General features: G+C 45.0%; 1 protein-coding gene across 2 annotated transcripts in view; it reads right to left on the bottom strand.

Moving 5' to 3' along the window:
• ZDHHC20 (zinc finger DHHC-type palmitoyltransferase 20) overlaps positions 1-11,559 on the bottom strand; it is a 206,222-nt gene that overhangs the window by 5,085 nt on the left and 189,578 nt on the right. For both annotated transcript variants that reach the window (XM_035326441.1, XM_035326435.1), the window contains exons 8-11: positions 8,767-8,899; positions 7,198-7,324; positions 5,871-5,960; positions 427-542 (exon numbers count right to left, since the gene is read on the bottom strand). In XM_035326441.1, the coding sequence (XP_035182332.1) occupies positions 427-542; positions 5,871-5,960; positions 7,198-7,324; positions 8,767-8,899 (466 nt within the window). The remainder of the gene's footprint in view (positions 1-426; positions 543-5,870; positions 5,961-7,197; positions 7,325-8,766; positions 8,900-11,559) is intronic.

Raw genomic sequence — 11,559 nt, 5'->3', positions numbered from 1 at the left:
TTTTTTTTTTTTTTTTTTTTTTTTTTTTTTTTTTTTTTTTTTCAGATTTGCATAGCAAATACCAAAGACTCCAAACCAGAAACCATGCTTATTGGGTTTTATCTATTTCAGAGAAATATTTTCCTCCCCCTAATCAAATATAAAACAAATCCAAAATGTCTCAGAAGAGGGAGTGAGAAAGCCAGATGCAGCTACCCATTCCCTTAGCCTTAAAACTCAGTTTGGAGCAGAGTATGAGACACAAGTTAGCCTTAGTTTATAAACATGTTGACTGGATTCTATGTAACAAGTTTTCCTCTACGCAACTCCAACCCATTCTTAAGGGCTTTTTAGGGTTAAAAAAACCACTACCAAAATCAAACAAACACACCCCACCCACCATAAACAAAACGATAAAGTAATCAGAAATTTTATGGTTCAGTCTACCTGATTTAACATTTTCCTCTTCAGGGCCACTTTCTACCCATTGACCATCACTGGCTAGCAATCGATTTTGTGATTCACTGAGTGGTCGAGGAGGAAAGGGCTGACCGGCTCCAGAGCTGAAAAGCAAGCGAAGTCAACAGGAACTCTGTAATTGCAAGAGTTGCTTATTTCAGACATTCCTAGATTGATAGACAAGAAATGGCATACTGACAATGTTACTGCTACACAGTTACAAAGAAAACCTAACCAGTACTATCTGGAAGAACAACTTAATGTTGTATTCCATCACTAAAAGCTAGGGTGTGCTGCTGAACATCTTAATGCAAAAGTCTACTCTGCTGTTTGCACAAGGGTATTGCTCTTGCATAAATTCCACAGGTTGTGTGGTACTGGGAAGTGACTTCTCAGTCTTGCTTTTGGCCCTAATGCCTGATAAGTCATGTAGCTGCTGTTGACGACAACCTTCAGCCATTCATCAAACACAGAAGCCTTCCAAAATCACGTAAATGTCCTCAGAAGTTTCATATGTACTCGTGTGTCTTTGAATCTGAAAATACAAACCATGCAAATTTGGAGGTTTAAAATGTAACGACCTAGAAGAACTCCACTGCTCAAACCCACCAACAGCCACATTATTTACCTCTCATGCAAATTATGACTCAGCATCCCTTGCTTAGGCATACTGGAGGAAGTGAAATGGAAGTAATATTAACCCTTTCTTTCATTTGAAGAAATATCTTAAGTATTTTTTTCCATAGACCATTATTCATTCTTCCTAGGACTTTTTTTCTCCTTGTTATAAGAGCCTGTAAGGTCTTTTACAGAATCACAGAACAGTCTAGGTTGGAAGAGACCTCCAAGATCACCGAGTCCAACCTCCTATCTAACGCTAACAAATCTTCCACTAAACCATATCCCTAAGCTCTACATCTAAACGTCTTTTAAAGACCTCCAGGGATGGTGACTCAACCACTTCCTTGGGCAGCCTATTCCAGTGACTAACAACCCATTCAGTAAAGAAGTTCTTCCTAATATCTAACCTAAACCTCCCCTGGAGCAATTTTAGCCCATTCCCCCTCGTCCTGTCAGCAGGCACGTGGGAGAACAGACCAACCCCCACCTCGCTACAGCCTCCCTTCAGGTACCTGTAGAGTGCGATAAGGTCACCCCTGAGCCTCCTCTTCTCCAGGCTAAACAGTCCCAGCTCCCTCAGACGCTCCTCGTAAGACTTGTTCTCCAGACCCCTCACCAGCCTTGTTGCCCTTCTCTGGACTCGCTCGAGCACCTCCATGTCCTTCTTGTAGCGAGGGGCCCAAAACTGAACACAGTACTCGAGGTGCGGCCTCACCAGAGCTGAGTACAGGGGGACAATCACTTCCCTGGACCTGCTGGCCACGCTGTTTCTTATGCAAGCCAGGATGCTGCTGGCCTTCTTGGCCACCTGAGCACACTGCTGGCTCATATTCAGCCAACTGCCAACCAGTACTCCCAGGTCCTTCTCCGCCTGGCAGCTTTCTAACCACACATCTCCCAGCCTGTAGCGCTGTTTGGGGTTGTTGTGCCCCAGGTGCAGGATCCGGCACTTGGCCTTGTTGAACTTCATACCATTGGCCTCGGCCCATCGGTCCAGCCTATCCAGATCCTCCTGCACAGCCTTCCTACCCTCGAGCAGATCGACACACGCACCTAACTTGGTGTCGTCTGCAAACTTGCTGAGGGCGCACTCGATCCCCTCGTCCAGATCATCAATGAAGATGTTAAAGAGGACTGGTCCCGGTACCGAGCCCTGGGGGACTCCACTAGTGACTGGCCTCCAACTGGATTTGACTCCATTCACCACAACTCTCTGGGCCCGGCTATCCAGCCAGCTCTTAACCCAACAAAGTGTACGCCAGTCCAAGCCATGAGCAGCCAGTTTCCTGAGGAGAATGCTGTGGGGGACGGTGTCAAATGCCTTACTGAAGTCAAGGTAGACCACATCCACAGCCTTTCCCTCATCCACTAAGCGTGTCACCTTGTCATAGAAGGAGATCAGGTTCGTCAAGCAGGACCTGCCCTTCGTAAACCCATGCTGATTAGGCCCGATCGCCTGCTTGCCCTGCAACTGCCGCATGATGACACCCAAGATAATCTGCCCCATGAGCTTCCCTGGCACTGATGTTAAACTAACAGGCCTATAGTTCCCCAGGTCTACTCTCCGGCCCTTCTTGTAGATGGGTGTCACGTTTGCTAGCCACCAGTCAAGTGGGACCTCCCCCGATAGCCAGGACTGCTGATAAATGATGGATAGTGGCTTGGCCAGCTCCTCTGCCAGTTCTCTCAGTACCCTCGGGTGGATCCCACCCGGCCCCATCGACTTGCGTACATCCAAATGCTGTAGCAGGTCGCCAACCATTTCCTCGTGGATTGTGGGGGCCACATTCTGCTCCCCATCCCCTTCCACCAGCGCAGGGTACTGGGCGTCCAGAGAACAACTGGTTTTGCTATTAAAGACCGAAGCAAAGAAGGCGTTAAGCACCTCAGCTTTTTCCTCATCTCTGATTACTAAGTTTCCCCCCGCATCCAGTAAAGGGTGGAGATTCTCCTTAGTCCTTCTTTTTGTCTTGATGTATTTATAAAAACATTTTTTGTTGTCTTTAACGGCAGTGGCCAGACTGAGCTCCAGATGAGCTTTGGCCTTTCTGATTTTGTTCCCGCACCACCTCGCAGCATCCTTGTAGCCCCCCTGAGTGGCCCGCCCTATTTTCCAAAGATTGTAAACCCTCTTTTTTCTCCTAAGCTCGAGCCACAGCTCTCTGCTCAGCCAGGCCGGTCTTCTTCCACGCCAGCTCATCTTTGGGCACGTGGGGACAGACCGCTCCTGAGCCATTAAGATTTCTTTCTTGAAGAGCGCCCAGCCCTCCTGGGCTCCTCTGTCTTTCAGAACCACCTCCCAAGGGACTCTGCCAACCAGTGTCTTGAACAGCTCAAAGTCAGCCCTCCGGAAGTCCAAGACAGCGGTTTTACTGATCCCCTTCCTGACCTCGCCAAGTATCGAGAACTCTACCATTTTGTGGTCACTCTGCCCAAGACAGCCCCCGACCAGCACGTCTCCCACCAGTCCTTCTCTGTTTGTGAAGAGAAGGTCTAGCGGGGCACCTCCCCTGGTAGGCTCGCCAACCAGCTGCATCAGGAAGCTATCTTCCACACTCTCCAGAAACCTCCTGGACTGCTTTCTCTGGGCTGTGTTGTGTTTCCAGGATATGTCTGGGAAGTTAAAGTCCCCCACAAGAACAAGCGCTGATGATTTCGCAACTTCCACCAGCTGCCTGTAGAACTCCTCATCCGTCCCCCTATCCTGGTTTGGCGGTCTATAACAGACCCCCACCAGGATGCTTCTCTTGTTGGCCTTTCCACTGATCCTAACCCATAGCGACTCCACCTTGTCATTCCCAGCCTCAAGTTCGATGACGTCAAAACACTCTCTAATATAGAGAGCCACTCCACCACCCCTCCCGTGCTGCCTGTCCCTTCTGAAGAGCCTATAGCCAGACATTGCAGCACTCCAGTCATGAGAGTGGTCCCACCACGTTTCCGTGATGGCAACCAAGTCATAGCCTGCGTGCTGCGCAATGGCTTCCAGCTCCTCCTGCTTGTTGCCCATGTTGCATGCATTAGTGTAAATGCACTTCAGCTGGGCCTTAGCCTTCTCCCCCAGCCTTGCCACTGTTCCCCCTGGCACACCTCCAACAGGCTTTGTTTCATCCCTGCCCCCCTTCTTACCTAGTTTAAAGCCCTCTCAATGAGCCCTGCCAGCTCCTGGGCCAGGATCCGTTTTCCCCTTGTGGAAAGTTGGGACCCATCTGCGGCCATCAGGCCAGGTGCCGAGCAGAGCGCCCCGTGGTCAAAGAACCCAAAACTTCTGTGTTGGCACCAGCCTCTGAGCCACGTGTTTATCAGGTGGGCTTTTCGTGTCCTCTCTGAACCATTCCCTGCCACTGTAGGAATGGACGAAAACACCACCTGTACTCCCACTCCGTCCACTAACCGTCCCAGCCCCCTGAAGTCCCGTTTGATAGCCTTCAGGCTTCTCTCATCAATGGTATCACTGACAGCCTGGACTATCAGTAGCGGGTAGTAATCAGAGGGGCGAACCAGGTTGGGAAGCTTTCTGGCAACATCCCTGACCCTGGCCCCAGGGAGGCAGCAGACTTCCCTACGGGTAGGGTCAGGCCGACAGATAGGGCCCTCCGTTCCTCTGAGAAGGGAGTCGCCCACCACGATCACCCTTCTCTCCTTCTTGGTGGGAGCAGTCTTGAGGCGTGGAGCAGACTTCCTCACCCTAGGCTTCCTGGTTAACTTTTCTGGCACACCCTCCTCCACCGCTCTCTTGAGCTCCAGGGCCTCAAACCTGTTGTGTAAGGGCACCTGGGAAGGTGGGGCAGGCGGTGGGGGGAGTTTCCTGCAATGCCGAGCAGGGACCCGTCTCCACTCGTCCTCCACTCCTAGGTCCCCTCTCTCTGCCCGACAGCGACCGGGCAGGGGGTCCACCCCCATTAGGATAGTCTCACCCCGGTGCCTCTCCTTCAGGCCTTGCAGGGAGTTGCTCCACCAGTCTATCTCCCGCTCACACTCCCTGATGGCCCTCAACCTCTTCACCTCCTCCTTGAGCTCTGCCACCAGGCGGACCAGGTCATCCACCTGCTCGCACCTCACACACACAGTATCTCTGCCTCCCTCGGATGGCAGCAGCAGGCTCTGGCACTCCCTGCACCCAGAGACCTGCACTGCCGCATTTCTGAGCGGGCACTCTCTCTGGGTGGCTACAGACTTTCTAGCGCGAGCTCTCAGCCTAGCGAGGACCATAGTGGCCTGGCTAGTGGTCGAAAGCCGTCGGCTGAGGTGTTCTTAGGGGCGGGGGATCGCTCTGCCCTCCCTGCTCGCCCTCCCTGCGCGAACTGCCGCGCCCCGCCCTGTTTGCCCGTCCCGGTCGCTCGCGCTGCCCAGGGGCTGCTTTTGAACGGCCGGGGAGGGGGCGCTGCTGGCTCCGCCTACGCCTCGTCAGCCTCCCTCACGAGGGCTGCCGGGCTGTGGCGGCTCCCTCGGCTGCCTCGAGTGGCCTCGATGCCGGGAAAATAGCCCTGCCTGTCCCGATCCCCCGCTCCGCTGCAGAGCACGTCTGCCTCGGGGGCGATCGCCTCGGCCTTTTACTTTCACTACTGTTCTGTTTCCTTAGAGCCACATCTTCTTAGAAGTCTAAAAGAAGAACTAGCCCTTCTGTATGAAACAGCAGCACATTTGTTACTCGTGATTCATCCTATCCTTCTTTGAAGACTTACGAATTCACTTTGAACCCAACAATAAGTTTAAACAATTAAAACAAAAAATAATTTTGAAACTTTTTTTTTTTTTTTTTTAAAAAAAAGATGAATTATGGTACAGTACAATTTGAGTGCAATAGTTACCTTTTGGCAGGTTCATTTTGGCTCGAGACAGTTAGTTGCTCTGGATCCATAATCACCAAACGAGTTGGAAAATTACACCCATCGCCCAAACTGAACCAGAAACAAAGATTCAAATCACTGTTTGCAGTTGACAGGCTGGAATCAATTACAGAGTGCAGTGTTGAACTGCAGACTTGAGCAAGGTATTCCTACCACTAAACCTCATGACCAGTTAATAAAGCTCTGGAGCTCAAGCAATTCCCACCCTTCCACTCAGTGTGGGCTGCTGAGCACAGCACTTGCCTACATATTTCAGAAACAACATTGTGTTTCTGTAGAACATAGCCCTGGTCTTCTCCCAAACCACTGGGCACAGGTAGTCAGACTATCCGGTATTTATAATCCCAGAAGCACAGACAGTATTCTGGTGGCCATACTTTTTTCTTCCTCCCATCACTGTGAGATTAGCTAAGCCTTCTTTTAAAGCAAATTCAGTCATTCAGGGAAAATACCCACCTGTAATATACCTTCCACCTATTTTAAATCCCATTAAAAGTCATATCAATTGAGCAAATGGCTGAGACAACTTTAGATCTTGTTATTACCCCTGCTGTTTGCTACCAGACCTCACTTTGGCAAAAAGCTTCACCCGCATTTTAAGCTGATACACAAGCCTCCAAAAACAGTGTTGAAACATGGCACCTACTTTGTTCTGCTGATTTTCTGGAGTGGTGGGAGTGAGCAACAGGCCAGTCTTACTTCACTGGGCTTCTCAGACATTTGTCTGCAACTCCCTAACATTGATTGGTTCAGCTAAAGTTTTAAAGCTGCTATTTTCCATCATAACAAATTATTTTTTTTCCACTGCTGCTTATTTACATTCACTTTCTCAGAAGGCTTTTAGTAATGAAAATGTCACATACAGCAAAAGAAAAGCTGTCAAGTTCACTGGGGATAAGAGGGGGTGTTTTTAAATTGATGTTGTTTCAGTGCAGCTGAAATTCAAAGAGCATTTTTATTTCCCCTGTGCTGTTGATTTCTGCTTTATAACCAGGCACTAACACTACCAACCAAAAGGTGTAGAACTTTTGAAATACAATTCTCAAAACTTTCCAAACTTCTGTATTTAGAAGGCCCTTGTAAATGAGGCTCTCATCTTTGAATGAAAACCCTGTGCAGAGTCTGCTCAGTTTTCTCCTCCAGATTTTCCTTACATCAATCACGCAAGATACGCAAAATTTCAAAATTGACTTTTCAACTGTGCTTCATTTTTTTCAGAGAAGGGGAAGCAAGGTGAAAATTAAGTAATCAATTTATCCCCCAATTCATTTCAGGTCAGACCAAATACCTGGTAAAAATAGGGAGCAGCCAATACTTCTTTTCATCTCCAAAAACCTCCCTCAGATTTTTGCCACATCCAAGAGAAAAGCCGTTTTTATCAGGGCCATTTCGAAACGTGGGTGCACGGAATGTTTCTGTAAAAGAAAAACACACAACTTACTCTAATGCAACAAGCAGTCAGGGAAAAAAAAAAAAAAAAACAGACTCAAACTTCTCTACTGTCAACACAGTCTCAGGCAAGCTAAGACCATCTTGATGTGTATTAGTGGGGAAAAAAAATGGATTGTCACCTTAAGTAATAAAAAAGCATTAACAAAAAAAAATCTAAGTGTTAAAGTTCACATAAGAACAGTCATCTTTCTTTACATTTAACTTAAGGTCTGATGCAAAGCAAAGTACCATCAGCATGCTGAAGATACCACATGCTTACTTCATTGATGGCCTGTGCACGTCTGTGAGCAGGTGACCTTCTGCACAAATAAGCAGTTTACCATTGGGCATTACTGTACCTAAACTCATACAGGACAGGTTTTTTCCATTCTGCCCAGGGCTGAAGTCAAACTAAGAGCATACCACAGTAACAGAGAAAGATGAGATCTATTACATTAGAGAAACAGACAAATCATGAGATACAGCAAACCACCTAAACTCAACTGACTTACTATTTACCTAGTCAGACAGGTTACACACTTGGCCAAGAACCAAGGGGACTCATTCCTCTCTCCATGCCAACACCTTGTCTTGTCACAATCGTGAACCAGAAAGTAAATATTGATTGTGCTGTCAATGACCTACAATGACTTTTGGGCAAGGAACATATTAACATTTCTTTCAAAGCTAAAAGAGATCCTGTGAATATTCCTTAGCTTGTAGATACACAGAAGGAAAAATGACTTAACCCTCCTGTCAAGCAACCAAAAAATTATTTTTCTTCTGTTGAAAAATAATATCAAGCAGAAAGTAGTATCTCTTTCAATTAACTCATTTGTTTTTGGGGACAGAAATTAAGCTTCCAACAAAAGGTAGAAGATTTTTTTCAGTTGTGCAATCCGTACTCTTTTATTACCTAGGAAATGTGCATTGGTATTAGGAAGTGACTTGTAAAAGCATAGCAAGAAAAATGGAAACACTAAGATCCACTTTATCTCACAGGATTTAAGAATATTCTTTCAGATTTGGAGCAAAATGAATTATATTCATCCACAGGACAGCCTTCACCTCAGGTGGGGCCACCCAGCTACTCAAAGTATTGTAACAACAGGGTAACTGGCAAGTAGCAGTTCTGTTACATTACTTAACACTATATAAAAACCACAACAAAAATGTGCCTCATTAGTCTCAAAATACAAATAAAACCCAAAAATCGACATTCTTCATGAATTTCCACACTTGGCTCCAGCAGAGTATCCACTACACTAGGAAACGCAAGATAAGGTTTGACCTTTCTTGCTTTCACCAAAAGTTCTTCTTGCTGCACAGAATTTTAAAATCCCATTAAAACGTGGAAGTTTATCTTCCCATGATCTGTAACTTGTTTTTCTGGACAAGGAACAGTTCTGTACTCCAATTAACTGACCTATTGTTGATCTGTTTTTGCCAACTAGCCAGCAGTGGTAGCTGAAGAGCGACAGTATGCTGATGAAGAACATGGCTGCCACAAAGAAAAGGAATAGTACATGGAATTTTGCATGGGTATCTGGCAATTCATTCTGGGGAGAAAGAAAGAAAGAGATTAACATGTTAACACTTCTTCAGCAGTTCATGAAGTATTATCACTAAACCTTTTCTGCTACGCCCATTCTGATATAGGTCTTTCACCCCATTTTTCACAAAGAAAAGCAGCACAAGCAGGGCCTTCCTTCCATGTCATGTTAAACCAGTGTTTATGTAACAGCATTTGAAGGCTGATGGGTACCCCTTCCATCTGACTTTAGTTACATGACTGCACGTGTTCATTTGTCTGCTAGTTCTGTATATAACCAGGTTAGTTTTTAAATGCACAGCAAGGGGCAAGTAAAAAAAAAGTAAGTCCTGTACTAAAAAACAGTCATTGTGTAGCCACAGCCAAAGAAACACTGAAAACACAACCAAAATCACTTTTCTTCAAGGGCAGAAGATACAATAAAAACTTCCAAACCCTCTCCTGGCAAGCTAATAATACTGAAACTACTTCTGAATTGGTGAAAGGAACGTGAAAGGGAAGTGGCTTAGTTATATTGTGTTTCCAAGGCTGAACAGCTCCTAGACAAGATCAGTTTCCTGGGACTGATCTTCAATTTCTGGTTATCTCTCAGGTTTAGGAAACAACCAGCATGTACCCAGCAGAACAAATCTGCCATCTCTGACAAGGCAGAAGTTATTCACCAGAATATCTACATGAAAAAACACAATTTCAGTCCAACCACCAAAAAATAACCTCCCACCCACAGGCGATAGTCAATTCCACCCCCAGCCCCAACCATATTTAGGCTTGCATTTTCAAGAGGCCAATAGGATTTGTAACAATACTCTTCTAGTTCTATATCCTCAAAATCACAGTACTTTTAAGCAGCTGACCTTTAGCAGCACTATGAAAGCAGAGATGCTATTTTTATTCAACAGTTTAGTTAGCATTATTGCCATTACTTTTTCCATTAGCTCATTCAGCATACACACTTATCTGAGGCTTATTTTTTTTAGACTATCTAGAAGACATTTTGATTCAGATGCAGAGCATACAGGTATATCTACATCCACATACACTGCCTACCTTCATAAGCAAGAGAGATTACAATTTTTCTCCCTTTCAAACTATTTACACCGTAGTTTGGTGTAAATAGCTATTATGAAGGATCGGATTAGAAAAACTATAGTAGGAACATTTTTTAAGTAATTACATCAATATTGAATTTTACCTTTGGACAATTCTCTGCAGCTTTCCTGCGGCAAAGCTTTGCGCAAACAAAGACAATTTATTAAACACTAATATTATGTTAAGACCAAGGGTTTGAAAACAGCACGAGCTTTGTTAAGAAAGAAATGGTTGGTGTGCACACGTGCTCTCAGACGTGCCAAGTTCCAACGCCCATCAGCAGCCTTAGCCCCCGTTCTCCAAGAGAATGGAGGACTGAGTACACAAGAGCACATGACTAACTCCCAAGGCGTGTGGTTTTCTTCTGAAGTACTGCTGTTCAGATAGTGGCTGGATCACTTTCAAGTGGTTTCCTTAGCCTGAGCAGCATGACTGCACTGGGTACGTTCTTTACTAGCTTCCTCCACGAGTAAGGTTTATGGTGACACTGTCTATGATGACACTGTTCATACAACTCTGTAAAGCTAACAATACTCCAGAGGATAAGAATAAACCATAAAGCAACGGTTTATAAATTTAAAAAAAAGTCTGACTTCGGAACATAACTACTACCATCAGATGTAGTTTCAGTCAAAAATCACAAAAAAATAAGTTACATTCCTTGCACAATTTTGTTTTTAAAAAAAGCAACCAAAAACACCATCAGCAAAATGTAACACATCAATACTGTCTTTTTGCTTCCCAATGTCCTTCAATACTGAGAATTGTGAGAGATATTTTTAGTCTAACACCTGAAATTCAATCAGTACTTAAGAAAAAAAAAAAAAAAAGAAACAGGAAAGCTTAGTCTAAATTAGACTTTGAATTCCAAATTTTAAAGAATGTTATTAACCACTTTTGCTAAGATACTAGCACTTCACAAATACATCCTATGTCAGATGTCTGGCTTTTCAGTAAGACTACTCTGTGCAGAAAGCCTATAGAGAGCCCAAGCTTTTACCCTGAAGTCTGGCATATAATAACACCATTTTCAAAAATACTGGCTACCTTCTGATCATGCTAGAATAAGCAAGTGATAGCAGAGTCCAGAACAGCCATCTAAATTGTTTCTTTATCTACTGCCTTTATTTGTTTACTTATTGGATGTAGTTTTGCTTAGACAATTTGTGCTACAGTCCCTTTCCTCACTGCTGTAGGGATATGAAGTATTTTGCAAACCCCTGAAATGAAGACTAGCAAAAGACATATTTTAACTGCTGCTTGCTTCTAAGCTTCATGTTAAAATTGTGATGTCTCTTCCTACCTCTGAGCACACTGGTTTTCCTGGAAAACATGGTTACCAGATTAATTTTTGTAACTCCTTGATGGCATACATACACCCAAGCAGTCATGCTTGCCAAGACTTCACTGCCACAGTTTGCAGTTTACACAAAAACAGAAAAATAACCAGAGCTTCCAGGTTCAGGCATTTCACTACACAATTGTAAAGAGAGAGAGACTATATGCAACTAGATCCTTAAATACTACTAAGCACTACGAAGTATTACTTATAGGACTCTTCTGGAACTACTCACTTAA

Source organism: Oxyura jamaicensis, chromosome 1, assembly GCF_011077185.1.
Source record: "Oxyura jamaicensis isolate SHBP4307 breed ruddy duck chromosome 1, BPBGC_Ojam_1.0, whole genome shotgun sequence".
Classification (NCBI taxonomy): Eukaryota; Metazoa; Chordata; class Aves; order Anseriformes; family Anatidae; genus Oxyura; species Oxyura jamaicensis.
The sequence above is the reverse complement of the archived record's forward strand: the minus strand, read 5'-3'. Positions and strand labels throughout refer to the sequence as shown.